General features: G+C 35.3%; 1 protein-coding gene across 1 annotated transcript in view; it reads left to right on the forward strand.

Moving 5' to 3' along the window:
- Positions 1–8,523: 8,523 nt before the first annotated feature.
- Positions 8,524–16,169, forward strand: part of Uxs (UDP-xylose synthase) — a 392,432-nt gene continuing 384,786 nt past the window's right edge. The window contains exon 1 of the mRNA XM_081769545.1: positions 8,524–8,673. Coding sequence (XP_081625671.1) covers positions 8,616–8,673 — 58 coding nt within the window. The 5' untranslated portion in view covers positions 8,524–8,615. The remainder of the gene's footprint in view (positions 8,674–16,169) is intronic.

Genomic DNA, 16,169 nt, shown 5'->3' on the forward strand with positions numbered 1-16,169 from the left:
CTTAAAAAGAGAGTTTTTTTTTATCATCAATCTTTGTTTGTTCTTAATCCAATGCTTGTACTTTTTTGTCCTTAAGTCATAATGAGTAAGGTTTTCTTGAAAGCGGCAGAAATTCTCTAAATAGTTACTTTGGCTAGAAAATTAAAATGAAAAACCAAGGAACATGTTTTCTGTATTCAACTTACAGTAGCTTTCCATTCTTGAGATTCCTACCATAAGGGAAATCTCATTGCAGACTCTTTGGTTTTTTTACACTATTTAATTGGTACATTTCCATCACATTCACAGGGTTCTCTCCAATTTTCTGGACTTTTACAATAAAATACGTGATGTCTCTTTTTTCTCTCTCTCTCTCTCTCTGATAGTAAATTGCTGCCATTAAAGTCATGTCTGCGTCTGATATTCAGTAACGTTAATCCATCTGGGAAAAGAAAAATCGGAAGAAGAAGAAGAGGAAGGAATTAACTTGACTGACCGCTTTCCAGTTCCAGCAACGATAAGAGTTTTTTTTTTTTTTTTTTTGCGAAGACAAAGAAAATAAATTACAGTGGGTTAGATGAGACCACAATGAAGTGGAGGTAACAATTGAATGTTTATTTTATGTAGAAGTGATGTAAAGGATTTGCTATCCTTACAAATAGCTTGACAAATGAAATAGTAGATGGCACTAGTGTCGTATATAAATAAGTAATGTGGTTATAAATTTTGCAACCAGATGGAGGTATTGTCTTCTGATTGCAAGTAAGCTAGAAGTGGAGGAAATTCTTTATCTTCCGTATGGATGAGAGGACAGATGCAAAGGAAACTGGCGACTATTCCTTTCATTATTATAACAAACTAGCAGCGTTCACCCCGCTTCGCTGCGGTCACCCCGGAACGCAATAAACTTTGTTACTTAGATAATTTTTACTTTTTCGCTTTCAAGTGATATGATAGCAGCGTTCACCCCGCTTCGCTGCGGTCACCCCGGAACGCAATAAACTTTGTTACTTAGATAATTTTTACTTTTTCGCTTTCAAGTGATATGATAAAAACCATAGAAGATTGCAGTAAATCTTAACATTATATCGCCTGTCATTTATGTTAACCCGCCCCGCTTCGCTGCGGTCATCCCGGTGCTGGCATATTGTAAAAGTGTCTGTAAAAATAAGCGGGGTTAGTGTCTGAGGAGTGTAACTGAGGAGTTAGTGTCTGATGAAGACAACGTTAAGTTGTCGAAACTGTTAGACTGTAATTTAGTTTTTAATAAACAAGTGTATATACTCTGGTCAGAAGTGTTTATTATTTCTTTAGTGAGTTTCAGAGTCGTGATGGATAGAGTTACATACTTTTAATGCTATTAGCGTTAAATTTTTAGTGCTTCTAATGTTATTAATGTGTAATGAAGAAATACCAGAAGATGAGACCTATACCACTGGAGCTAAACAAAACGTTATGCAGTAGTGTAAAAATAATATACATAGTTTTCGAGAAATTGAAAAAGACATTTCTTTGTAAATCTAAAAAAAATAACGTGGTAAGAAAACCATTTCACTTTTTGAGGTGAAACTGATACTGAAACATTTATTGACGTGAATCTGTTACTGAAACACTTGTTGAAGTGAAACTGATACTCAAACACTAATTGAGGTGAAACTGATACTGAAAAACTTATTGAGGTGAAACTGATACTCAAACACTAATTGAGGTGAAACTGATACTGAAACACTTATTGAGGTGAAACTGATACTCAAACACTAATTGACGCGAAACTGATAGTAAAATACTTGTTGAAGTGAAATTGAGATTGAAACACTTATTGAGGTGAAACTGATACTGAAACACGTATTGAGATGGAACTGATAATGAAACACTTATTGAGGTGAAACTGATATTGAAACACTTGTTGAAGTGAAACTGATACTCAAACACTAATTGAGGTGAAACTGATACTAAAACACTTATTGAGGTGAAACTGATACTCAAACACTAATTGAGATGAAACTGATACTCAAACACTTGTTGAAGTGAAATTGAGATTGAAACACTTATTGAGGTGAAACTGATACTGAAACACGTATTGAGGTGGAACTGATAATGAAACACTTATTGACGTGAAACTCATATTGAAACACTTATTGAGGTGAAACTGATACTGAAATATACCCTCATTAAGTTCTTTATTTGATGCATAGTGTGGTTAAGAAAATATAGCCCAAAATTATAATTTCTGTTTAACTAAAATATTGTTCGAAGATATCACATATAAGAGTCGATATATCATCAAGCTAAGCAAAATAACATACCTGTTGGTAAATTGTCATGCGTAGTTTTCGACAAAATTGAAAAAAAGTGTTATGTTTATTGCCAAAAATAATTTACAGTTTTTTTTTTTACTTTGCTGAAAGAAATGCATGTACTGTACAGAATACACCGTTAGTTACATCAGTGATGGACAAATTATGGCCCGCGGACGGAATGCGACTCCGTGAAAGGTTCTATCCGGGCCATGACATGATTTCTAACTGTAGAATAGGGTTAATTCGAAAAACGTTGTATTAGAAACAGACTGACAGATGGCCATCTAATTTCATGTCTGAAAATCATCATTATATAATTGGGCTTAGTCCGTATACAAGAATTTTGTAACATGGACCATTGTTGCTTTTAATACATTTTATTGATCTATCTAAATATTTATCTTCTTTCTTTAGTCGACTCCTAAAAAAGTTTGGCCATCACTGTAGTAGAGAGTAGCTACCTTTTTTCTTTCTTGTCTTTTCCTAATAATGTTACAAATGATCCTTGTGCTTGTAATACATATGATGCTTGCAAATTAATGTTAAATTTACAAGTATGGCAAATTCCTTTTGAAAAACAACGGACATTTATTTAACAAAACTTGAGAAATAAACATGTAAAACTACATAATTAAAATTCCAACTCATTTCAAAGATAGAATCAATGAGCTAAAAACAACGAGTATGGTATAGCCCCTACGGAATTCAATATCGTAAAGGGTGGTTAAAACTGTGGTATTCATAATACAATTCAAAATTAGGATATTAAAAAGAAACTAAAACAAAATGTTTCTTGGCGCATAGAACAACAATCAAATGAAACCAAATTGCAGATTAAGACAGTTTATTACTCCGAAGTTCAATCCATATTTCTGAGGTATATCGAATTTCAAGCAGTCATTAGGTATACTTCGACAACTACACTTCTACAAAAGCGTATTGAAATAATCTGCAGAATCAATGCGAGCAAAATTGATTCCATTCATTGAGAGGAATGTTTCCTGGTTGTCTCAAGTGCCTATTCACACGTTTGATTGTTGCTTGATAACACGGTGTCAATGTTTCGCATAAACTTTGAAAGAAAGGCCTTACACTATTAACGTCCCAAGACTGAAAACACTGTACTTCCTTCAGCTTTGAGATTTTCAGATTTTTGAAGTCGGTTGACGAGAAATTGTTACTTCATGCGGGAAAAATAAGTTTAAAAGCGAATTTCTGGAAGGGCACACACAAGTATAAATAGGTCGTTGTAGTCACGAAAATTAGTACTGAGCTCCTCCGTGGCTAAACGGTTAGCGTACGCGCCTTTGGCGCGGGAGACCCGGGTTCGATTCCCGGCGGGAAGCTCTTGTAGTTCGGATTCCACGTTAATCAGTAGGTCCCGTCTCATATAGCATCGCTGCTGAAAGGGACGTTAAACTGAAAATCAACTCAACTCAGAATTAGTACTATATAATGAGCTAATGCCATTTTTTCCAGTTACCTGTAAGTTTGAAATACATTCGACTTTAGGACACTTAGATACATTGTTTAGTTGCTTGGTATGAACGTTAACATCTCATTTTCAGTAATAAAGCTACACTAAACGTGGAACTATAACTTAACATTGGATCCCAACTACATGAGCTTTTAACTGAAATCAAGCCCAGCCTTCCCGCTGAAATCGAATCTTGCCACAAGAGAGTTCGATGCTTATTCAAAGTAATAGCTTGGAACAGTGGCGTAGGCATGAAAGTGGGTTTCCGGTTTTTAATCCTCCCGATATATATAATCAGAGATCGTGCGTGTCTTGAAATAATATGAGTTTGGGTTCTTAAGCTCCCTCCTCTCAATGAAATTCTGTGTACTCCACTAGTTTTGAGAAAGTATTCATAATGAAATCGGCTAAAAACCACTTTTATATGCACGGTACAATTAGAGCATCTTTTCAGTTTCCCCCTCAACTCAACTAAACGAATTACAGTGTTACATACAGTGCAGTCTTATACACCCTATGAGAATTGACTATTCGGTATTTAATGCTTATCTTCAGAACCAAGGCTCATGAAAAAGGGTCTATGAAAACTAAGTGGGGATCGAAATTGTACTTAACCAAGAACCTCGTGGAGAATCTAAGCCGGGACCACTTGCATACAAAACACATGCGTTAACAATTAGGTCACAAAGGGACTTTACACAATTGGAATTTAAGGCAGAAATGTTTTGTCAACTAAACGCATGCCATGTTGTTTGTTTCCATGGCGGATTTTCAAAAATAAAAGGTGGTAAAATGACGTAAAATATACTGCAACAATGATCATTGAACAAAAGTGTCTGAAGTAGACCGTAAAATGATCATTAAGCTAAAATGACTTAAGTAAGTAAGACGACAATTTAACTAAAATTACTGAAGTAGACTGCAAAATTCTCATTGAACTAAAGTGACTGAGGTAGACTGTAAAATGAACATTTAACTAAAGTGATCGAAGTAGACCATAAAATGATCATTTGAACTTGAGTGACTGAGGCAGATCGTAAAATGATCATTGAATTAAAGTGACTGAGGTAAACCGTAAAATGACCATTCAAGTAAAATGACTGAAGTAGACCGTTAAGATAACCATTGAACTAAGGTAACTGAGGTAGGCTGTAAAATGAACACTTAACTAAAATGATAGAACTAGAGCATAAAATGACATTGAACTAAAGTGACTGAGGTACGCTGTAAAACGATCATTGAACTAAAATGACTGAAGTAGAGTGACCATTTAACTAAATTGACTGAACTAAATCGTAAAATAATCATTGAACTAAGTCACTGAGACAGACCGTAAAATGATCATTCAACTAAAGTTACTGAGGTAGATCGTAAAATGACCATTAAACTAAAATGATTGAAGTTGACTGTAAAATAAATATTGAAGTAAAACAGCATATACCTCTTTACACTCAAATATATTCTTTTCAGTAGGAAAAAAAAACGTCATAAGTAATATTGATGCCACTTCCCTCTACTTAAATGAATTCCGTATATAGTAACAATGGTATTATGTACGATGGATATAATTGAGAAGTGCATAATAGTGGCTGTAGAGTTCATTTACCTGCGACATGTGTTATTAGTTGACGATGTACGCTCAACACATCGGATCTCCTCTCAGTGCCAGTGTTTTATGTTATCGATTACGCAATGGTAAGAAATAGTTGTTCCCTGTCAGCACATGAACCTAGGACCACTCGCATCAAAATATGCACACATGGTGACCAAATGTTTAGATCAGGTCAGGTGCAGCCCTCTGAAAGATTTTATCCGGCCCGCGATATGATTCCTTATCTGACAAAGGAGAAAAGGAATAGGATTACTTCAAACGAGTTGTATTAGAAATAAACTGACATATGACGATTTAACTTCATTTTTGAAAATCAAAGCATCCCAGTTCGAACTAGATTATGAGAAATTTCAATCATTAATAGGACTTAATATTACAAAATAATAATAATAATAATAATAATAATAATAATAATAATAATAATAATAATAATAATAATAATAATAATAATAATAATAATAATAATAACAACAAACTGTATCATTGCTATTTTTAATCTATATTATAAAATTGAAAGTGACTATGTTTGTGACTCTTAATTTCTTGAACCACCCGACCGATCTCGATCAAATTTTCAACATAGATGAGGTTCGGGGCTCGATTTTTTAAAAAATATGTTTACTTCGACGGGAAAACTTACGAGAAGGGGAGGGGAGGGGATATTTGTATATAAAAATAAATAAAACTTAACTCTTTAACCACCCGACCGATCTTGATCAAATTTTCAACATAGATGACGTTCGGGTTTGGGATAATTTTTGTCATTTAATTTTGACGGTGCAACGTAGAGGAGGTGGAGGGAGAGATATATATGTAAAAAATAAAAAAAAAATAAAATGACTGTCTTTGTGACTTCATCACTCTTGAACCACTCGACCGATCTCGATCAAATTTTTAACATAGATGAAGTTCGAGCCTGGGATGGTATTTATCTTTTCACTTTGAGTATAGAGCTTAGGAGAAGGGGAGGGAGAGTTAAAAAATAAATAAAACTTAATAACTCTTGAACCAAACGATCAATCTCGATCAAATTTTTAACATAGATGAAGTTTAAGTCTGAGATGTATTTTATCATTTCACTTTGACGGTAGAACTTAGGGGAGGGGGAAGAAAACTTAATAACTCTTGAACCACCGGACCGATCTCGATCAAATTTATAACCTAGATGAAGTTTAAACCTGAGATGGATTTTGTCGTATCACTTTGACGCTGTAATTGAAAGGTGGGGGAGGGGAAAGACATTTAAAAATTATCAAAATGTAAGATATTAGTGTCGAATTCATAGTTTTTGGGGTCTCTAAGATGAACACTAACACTCCTGATGCTGTTTAAATCCAAATTCAGGCCCGCAACTTGGGGGAGGAGGAGGAGCGGGGGAGATATATAAAAATGATCGAAATGACCTATATCCGTGTCGAATTCATAGTTTTCCGGGTCGCTGAGATGAACAATGACACTTCCGATGCCGTGCCCCGCAACATGGGGAGGGGAGGGGGATGTATAAAAATTATCGAAAATGATTGATATCAAAGATCGCTTTAGTAATAGTAAAAAGTGATTGACTGACGGAACATATTACTTTATTTCTTTATTTAACCAAGCGAAGCGGGTAATTGATTATAGTAAATTATATTGGCCTTCCTAAAGTTCGTTACTTTGACAGTAATGACAGAGGAGGAGAGGAAATGATAGAGAGAGTACAATTGGAAGAAGAGTTCGACGGAGGTGCTGTCTCTCGCCAATACTATATAATATCTATCTAGAAGAGATAGTAAAGAAAAAGCCTACATAATGAAGACATTTCAGTAGGAGGTAGAATGATTAGGTGTATACGGTTTACAGATGATATGGTGCTTGTTGCGGAATCTGAAGACAAAATTAATAAGATGTTAGAAAACTTGAAGAAGGACTGTGAAGAATATTGGATAAAAATAAATGTCAGGAAGACGAAAGCCATGGTGATTGGAACGAAGCAATAGATGTCAAAGATAGAAATAAGATGGCAGAAAATAGAACAAGTTAATAGTTTTCGACATCTGGGTAGTATTATTAGTGATGATATGAAGTGTGAACGTAAAAGCAAGTACAGGAATGGCGAAAGAAGCCTTTAGGATTAAGAAAAATGTATTTTACGGTATCTTGAATAAAGAGTTAAGAAAAAGACTCATAAAATGCTTCATTTGGGATATTGTACTGTGTGGGACTGAAACATGAACTTTACGCTAAAATGATGGTCAAACGGCTGGAAGCTTCGGAAATGTGGGTGTAGAGAAGAATGGAGAGAATTAATTGGTTGGGTCGAGCGGAAAACGAATTAGGTACTAGAAGTGCTGAGGGAGAAGAGAAAATAACAATTTTAGGTATTATTGAGAAGAGGAAAAGAAACTGGTTGGGAGATTGTGTAAGAAGGAACTGCATCATGAGGGACATGGTAGATTGTATGGTGGGAGGAAAGAGAGGGAGGGATGAAGGAGATTACAATTGACTAATGATATCAAAGCAGGAAAATCGTACGCGAAGATGAAGAGGTTAATGAAGACCTAGGAGCATGGAAGTTTCTCACTTGCGACAAGTGACTTGCCAATAATGGCAGAATGTCTATGATGATGATGATGGTCCTAAATTTTTCTTCTTCTTTGGCCTTCTTCTAAAAAAGTTTGACCATCATTGGTCTACACAAGAATGTGTGTTCCTATGCTGCTACTAAAGCATTATATTATTATTATTATTATTATTATTATTATTATTATTATTATTATTATTATTATTATTATTATTATTATTATTATTATTATTATTATTATTATTATTATTATTAGTCGTAGTCGTAGTTGTTGTAGTAGTAGTAGTAGTACAAACATCGGTTTAAGCGAAGGCGTTTTAATCTTAACAATCTGGCGACCGTCTATAGCAAGTGCGGATTATTGGAAGAGTTCTCCAAAGAACTTCCCTCGATATCGACACCTCCATCAACGCAAACTCAAACAAACAAAAATCCAAAGAACTTTCTGACCACATGACAGGTGTCCAGAATTACTGATTTTGTAGGTTTGTTAACAGATATGTTGTGTTTATCTGTTCCAATTGCATCACAGTGCTTTTACGGAAAATAACTGTAGTTCAGATAATGATTGGTCTTCCTGTACTTTGTAACATTCCTATATCTTCTTGATTTCGTGTCCCAGGTCTTTATAATTCCTTATTTTGCTACGAAATGTTTTAAGTCAGTGACCCTGCTACATCTACGATGAGAGTCACTTCTTGTTCCATTTTATTGACAATAGTAACGCTAGGTCTGTTTGCAGGTACCGTTACATCCTTTCTAATTTCTATTATTATTATTATTGTATTATTAGTTGTAATTATCGAATTTGCAGCATTGAAAAGGCATGCCCTAGTCCACTTTAACAAAGTTTCTATATTAAGAAGGGCGATGGCTTGTATAGAATGCTAATCTCTACCAGTATTAAGAGTTCTTGGTTCAGTTTCTGTTTAGTGCATGGATAGCTTGTTCCTTGTAGTATAATAAGAACCAGAATCCGATTGTACGAAATATGATTTGAATAAAGTAGTAAAAGAACAAAAATATAATAGAGAAATTGTAAATGGTATGTTTGAGTAAAGGAACTCGCTGTATGTGTATGTGTGTTGGGGGGAGAAAATGATAGAGTGTACATATAGGGTCCGAAAGCATTTTCTTTTAATCCTAGGCCATATCATAATCTCTATAGTTTTTCTGCGAATTTTCCTGTTACCTCTCAGTACCTTCACTCCATCAATTCGTATTCAATCTCCTTCAGTCGAGTAACTTAGGGATATCTAATCTCTCCAAGCGTGAGATACTGTATGATCTTGTACTATTCTCATTCAGTAAGCTAAAATGTGCCATATATATATATATATATAATATAGGAAGTTATCCAATTATTGCCCATGGTTCTAATAATTAATCATGTGTTTTTCAAACTCCCTTAGGAACACCACGGAAAATAAGGCGAATATAAAATACCACTAATAACAAATATATGATATGAGTAGCACTATTTTTCTTCACTTTTCTATACGACAACAATCAATAACTGAATTTTATGAAATGGAAATCAATACCTTAAATGTATAGACCTATATACATAACTCGGAATCAAAGCCTTGCATTGCACACTATGATATTTCATACGCACAGTAAGATCGTCAACGTTTGCCAACTTTGGTTAAAATCGGACAATTTTCATTCAGAACGTATGGTATAGAGGTTCTATGCTATCCTTTGTGATTAATCCTGTTTCGAGAGAAACTGAATGAAGATCGGAAAGAGAGAAAGAAACTGGTTGTCTAAGAAAAAACTGCATCCTGAGGGAGATAATACTTGTAGAACATTTCATGGAAGGAAAGGGGGAGATGTCCAATCATCTTCTTTTAACTTAACGTTCTATGGATATGTACGGTAGGCTAAAGAAACAGGTGATTAACGGAAGTGAATGATTATGGAAAAAATCGTGGAACAAGAATGTTGAAGGAAACGGGGAAAACCTCGGCAAAATCCATGGATACAAAAGTTGCACATAACAAATTCACATGACCTGAGATCGAACCAAGGAACCCCTCCCACCAAAAGTAAGCGCTCTACCACTGAGCCATCATATTCCCCAACTGCAGCGGCGGATCTAGAAGATAAAACTGGAAGGGGGGGCAGGCAGAACCCAGACTATGATGGGTATACCATGAGTTTACTGTCAACTTCTAAAAATATGTAAATAATAGCTTAAATTATTTTTGTCACTGAAAAACTGGGGACTTAGTCTCCCCAGGCCCCGGGCTATATTCACCACTATCCTCGAGAGGGGAAAAAAAGAGACAGTAAGTAAAAGATAATTTGTGTGTGAAGATGAACGGGCTAGCTGAAGACTGCGCTGCTTGGAAACTTCTAGGTTTGTGGCAAGTTGCTTACCAGTCATGGAATAATATCTATGTCTTATTATTATTATCTGTTTATTATTATTATTATTATTATTATTATTATTATTATTATTATTATTATTATTATTATTATTATTATTATTATTATTATTATTATTAAGCAGTACATGCTTTCAATAATTCAACAACGAACGATACAAAATATTTAAGAACAGCTCTTGTCCCTAGTTTAATGGTTGGAGTTCACGATGTAGCTACCAGGTTAGATTCCCGGCGGGAAGCATCGAATGCATTACAGTGGTTCAGATCTCACTTTTAAGTATAAGTGTTTCTCATATATAGCCTTCGTGCTGACAAAGAACGTAAATACCATTCAATCAATCTAAACAGCAACAACTACTTACAATTATCTTCTATTTATCGATTCAATTTATGTTGGACAAGTATGAATGTCCATCTTTTGAACTTTGTATGGGTTATTTTGAATGTTATCACTTTGTAAAAAAAAAAATGGAAAAATAAAGAGATCCATTCAGGCCCGTACCCATGGGGGTCTAGGGGGACCGGGCCCCCTAAATTTTTGCTGACTCCCTAAAATTTTCACCGTAGGCTTGGAAATGAACTATAATATGGTTGGATCGGGCACCCCTACATTTTTGGGCTGGCTACCGGCCTGGATCCACTGCCTGCCACGGATTAACGTCTAGTGGGAACAGGCTGGATCCTAGGACAACGTATAGCCTAGAGGCGGCATATTTGGCTACCTTTTCCCCTCCTTGTATATTGGAGAATCAATTAGTGTACTAGAAATTTCTCATGTGGGCGTTTCTGCTTTACAGATTATATAACATGCTGTCCCCTTTTCGAGTGATCCTGCCTATAAACGTGTATTGAACAATGGATCTTTGTACAGCCGTGGCTGAGCGTTGGATCCATTATCAAAGACAATTTGGTCGTAATTACAAGACAGCCTAAAAACCTCGATTGCCTACAATTTTCTTTAGGCAATTGCAAGAGCAGGAATTGCATCCTCAAATTTGTGAAGTATAAATGTATTTGAAATTACATTACTTTTCTTTGAAGTGGGATGAAGTATCACCTAGGTAGCAAGTGTGTGTTAATTTGGCCGTCGTGCTGCCACCTATAGGTAAATGATGGTCCTTTATTTAAACTCAGCTTAAACTACAAATACAATTTCATTATCTCTCCGCAGCCTCCACCTCCTTCTGGAATTTCTTAACTTTTTTTTTTTATTAAGTAAATGCACATTGACTATTAGTGCAGCATAAGAAAGAATCTATTCTAAGTTCAGTAGGCCTATCTGATTTTCTTTTAACAAAGCACATCGCAAAACATTCATAGAAGGGAAAGAAAGCATAAAAATAAACTGTTGCGATAAGCTTACCGCGCTGGTCGACTGTCATCTGTTTTGCCGCCACCTTCGCACATCTGCGACGGTCGCTGATTTTCGGATTCCAGTTTTCTTGATTGCTCTTCGAAGGGACGAACTTCCAAATCTCCAGAAATTTCTCTTCCAGAATGTAGAGAGTACGCAATATCCTCAAGTGAGGTCGTCCTCAGGCCTCAAACCCACTCCAAGAAGACTTTACGGCTCTTAATAGTATAATGACGATTGTGATAAGAGCGATAATTACGTTTGCTTGATCGCAGCATTTTCTTAAAGAATACAAACTCTTAAGAGTAAAATTAATCAATTGTTTGTTTGTTAAGTAACAAGGAAGTTGTTTGTAAATTAATTCATCACACGCGCGCGAATTACTGTCACCTTTCCACGACTATGAAGTTTCCGCGGAGTTTTTGTATCTAAACGGAGCGGCCGATCCAATAACACTGCGCTCTGGGTAGTACAAAGTTTCCACCCCATGCGACCGCACTCGACAGACACTCCGCGCAAACTCGCAAAAATTGAAGTTCATAAAGACTGCGTTGGTATACGAAGAGGGAGGATGAGAAAAGGAGATTTTTGATGCAATAACTACTCAAATCCACATAACAACAACATCTGATAACGTCCAACTATACACTCTCTGGAAGATAAAAAGAGAAAGAAGAAAAAAATATGTATGGAAGGTTTAATGGAGACAGATGACACAATGAGAAAGTGAGTTTAATAGATTAAGAATCTACCCAAAATAACAACGTGTTGCTCTTACATTCATTTATCTTCATCTGGAAAGAGATTACCTAAACACGTAGAAAATAGTAAGTCATTTTACAAAAGCAATGATTTACATTGCAGTTTTATACTTGGGGTTCCCTCGACTATTGTCTAGTGTCTAGCGCGGGTGACTTTGGTGCACAGAACTTCGGGTTTGATTCCCAATGCTAGGGCATCTGACAAAGATATAGATATAAAACAATCAATCAAGAATTGGGATGCCTAAATGTTTTCGTACAGTGGTGAGTTTGGGAAACAAGATACCTATGAACACTAGCGGATCCAAGGGTAGGGTGATGGGGCAACCAGCCCTCCAAAGGATGGCCTTTTATATGTCTATATATATGTTTTTATATATATATAAAATATTGCACTATTTTATTCTTATTTCATGTAAAATTCCTTATTTGAAGCCTTTACTAATCGTCCAGGAGAAGATCTGACTCTCCGAACACCCTCCTGGATCCGCCAGTCTCTACAAAGCAAATATAATGATACAAAGGAGAATTATACGTGAATTCTGAGCACTTGATCCTTTGCACTTTTCTATACGAAACAGCCTTATATCCTGCCTCGTAGACAACCATATTTGACGAAAACTCAAATTTCTGCGTTTTCTGGCACCGTAGCAAAGACTTTTAGGTCATATTTATAAACCACATCTAAATTCCTTCCCTAGATGTTACCCAAATAAATGGTTACCTGAGGTTTGCTTACCACGTAAACTACACACATCATCCCTAATTGACAAGTACCTAGACGATTACAGAATTGAGACGATTGTGACAACCCTGTTTTAACTATAAGCTCCAGTCTGGCACCGTAGCAATATTTTTTTTCCTAATGTTACATAACTAATACATTTTTAAAATATTATAAATATTTTCGTTTAGTTGAATGAAGTATCGTAAGCTGCGACAACCTTTTGCTGCATAGTTTCCTTAATATACAAATAAATATTTGCTTTCTGACATTTATGTTAAAACTTTATATTAAACTGTCTTATCCAACTTAACATGTTATGTGTATGATATTCTTCCTCCATTGAAGACTCAAGGGCAAGTTGATGTAATATACTTTGATTTCCCCAAGGCTTTTGACAAACTTCGTCATTATATACTAATCAAAAAATTAAAATCATATGGTTTATCACCAAATTTTATTAGATGGTCATTTTATATTTAACCTCTAGAAAATTTGTTGTAGCATATAAAGGTCAGGTTTCTAATGCACATAATATTTTTCTGGTGTTCCCCAGGGCTCTAACTTATGTCCAGTTTTGTTTCTCTTGTTTGGTAATGACTTGAAAGAAATTATTGAGTGTCAATTTCTTATGTACGTGGATGATTTGAAGATCTATTGTACTATTAACAACCTTCATGATTGTGTGAAATTAGAAAATATTAATTCTATTGTCTCCTGGTCAACAGTGAATGTTTTACCTTTGAATCTTAATAAAACATTCTTTATACCCTTTACTTTCAAAACCAATTCGGTACATTACAATTATGTTATTGATATTTCTGTCTAAAAGGTTGTCTCTATCAAGGATCTTTGACTCTAAACTGTTATTTAATACATATTTTGAAAGCATAGTCTTTGAAACTAGAAGGAACTTAGGAATTATAAAATGGGTTTCCGAAGATTTCTCCTCTTTGAAAACCTGTTTAATACTATATTATGTCAATTTAAGAAGCCATCTGGAATACTGTACTACAGGGTGTCCAATATACAATGCAATCCGGAGTTTGGGATAGTAGAACTTTTTAACCTGAAGTGATACACGAATAATGGTTATACCAAAATGAAGCCTTGTTCATGCATATATTTTTAAACTAAGAAGCAACGATTGAAGTACACTAGGAACCACACAGTGTTGCCAGATGTAACCGAAGGTGTATTTTTTTTTTTTTTTTTTTTTTTTTTTTTGCAAAACATGTAAATTGACTCATACGTATGGATGTTCTGTCGTTAATTTTCAGTTTGTTTAGTTGGAGTGGCTTGAAAACTATGGAGCAGAAAAAAGAATTTTCATTTCCACTAATCGGATGAGGCCTCTGTAAGGGGGAGCTAGGGAAATCGTAGTTTTCATAAATTAACACTATGAATTGGCAACTTTGCTGATGTTTCAGTGCATCAAAAGGTGTGTTAAGAATCTGTCTACATTATTAAATTCCTGAAAACAATGAAAAACAAACTTTGAAATTATCATGATAAAACATTTACTTACATGCACCCGGCAACACTAATTGCCAGGAGCGGATGGGGGACGTCGATCTTTGAAGTCAAATCAATGTAAGAGTATATTGGAAATAATCTTATGATAGGTTTTATTTTTTAAATAAAAAATTCTATTCTGGGGGGAGCGATCGCCCCGATCGCCCCCCTGGATCCGTTACTGCTATTTTCTGATTAAGTTGTAAGTTAAAAACCGTAGTGTTTCAACTTAATTATTTGCAAATAGGACAAACGTCGTAAGCATATTTAGATTTGAGTATTAGTAATACAATTATATCATTGGCTGGTGGGCAAACTAAAAAAAAAAGCGTCAAATGTGTTGTAAACAGAGATTTTAACTAAAAACGATTTTAATCTATAGTATATCACAAATATACGAGGTGTATTCAAAAAGAAACCAATCTTACACTATAACATCTTTATTGTTCATTGTATAACATTTTTAGCACTGTCCGGCCCCCTTCAAAGTAGACCCCTGTACTGACATTACACCGTTCTCAACGTTTCTTCTATTTTTGAATAGCCTCCTGGAATGCACTTTTTCGGATGGTGCGTAAGTCTATTATCGCATTGTCCTCAATATACTCTATGGTTTGCAAACTACATCCTTTCAAAGTGATTTTAAGTTTCGGAAACAGGCAAAAGCCTATTGGAGCTAGGTCCAAAGAATAGGGTGGGTGGGGAATAACGGGAGCCAGGTAACCTGCGGATGAGAAGCGAAGCGTGAGTAGGCACATTGGCACGGTACACCATCCAAATCTGGTTTTCAAATAATTTAGGCCTCTTCCTGCGCACAACATTCCTTAATCGCGCTAAAATGACTTACAAGTAAAGGGTCCAAATGGATGAATCGAATTGCGGGATGAGATATGGTGCGCCTGTTAGAGGATGTGAAAATATGTGTATGTGCAAAGTTATAGCGGCTGAGCGCCATAAGAAACGGAGGAGAGGGGGTCAAAGTTGGTGGGAGAAGGACTATGCTTTGTTATAGAAATACATCAAATAAACTGTTGAATCGTAAAAGCAGTGAAAGATAACAATGCAAACGGTGGTAATTTCACACATTAGCAAAAGAAGAATGGGCAGAGAAGATCACGAACCTCCACCGCCATCTTGAAATCCGCCATTTCGAAATATGTGATATTTTTTTAAAATGGAAAGGTAGTCATGTGACATATATATTAGGACCAACATGTTCCCAAAAAAGTCAGTTATGAACTTTATTGATCGTTATCTGTTCTTATTTGGAAGATTTAGGATCATCTTTACAGTTATTTACGAAAATTTAGGATACTGATATTCGTATGTTGAAAGTTTGAATTATCATGAAAACACATTCTACTTCAGAAGTCCACTTTTCATCCAGATATCACATGCAACGCTCGTTCCAAGTTGCTATTGCTTACGAAGGTGGACAAAGAAAGTTGAGTGAAAAATATAGCAAGTGGTGAAAAAATAATGGTCTAC

This window comes from Thermobia domestica, chromosome 8 (genome assembly GCF_964235325.1).
Source record: "Thermobia domestica chromosome 8, izTheDome1.hap1.1, whole genome shotgun sequence".
NCBI classification, from domain to species: Eukaryota; Metazoa; Arthropoda; class Insecta; order Zygentoma; family Lepismatidae; genus Thermobia; species Thermobia domestica.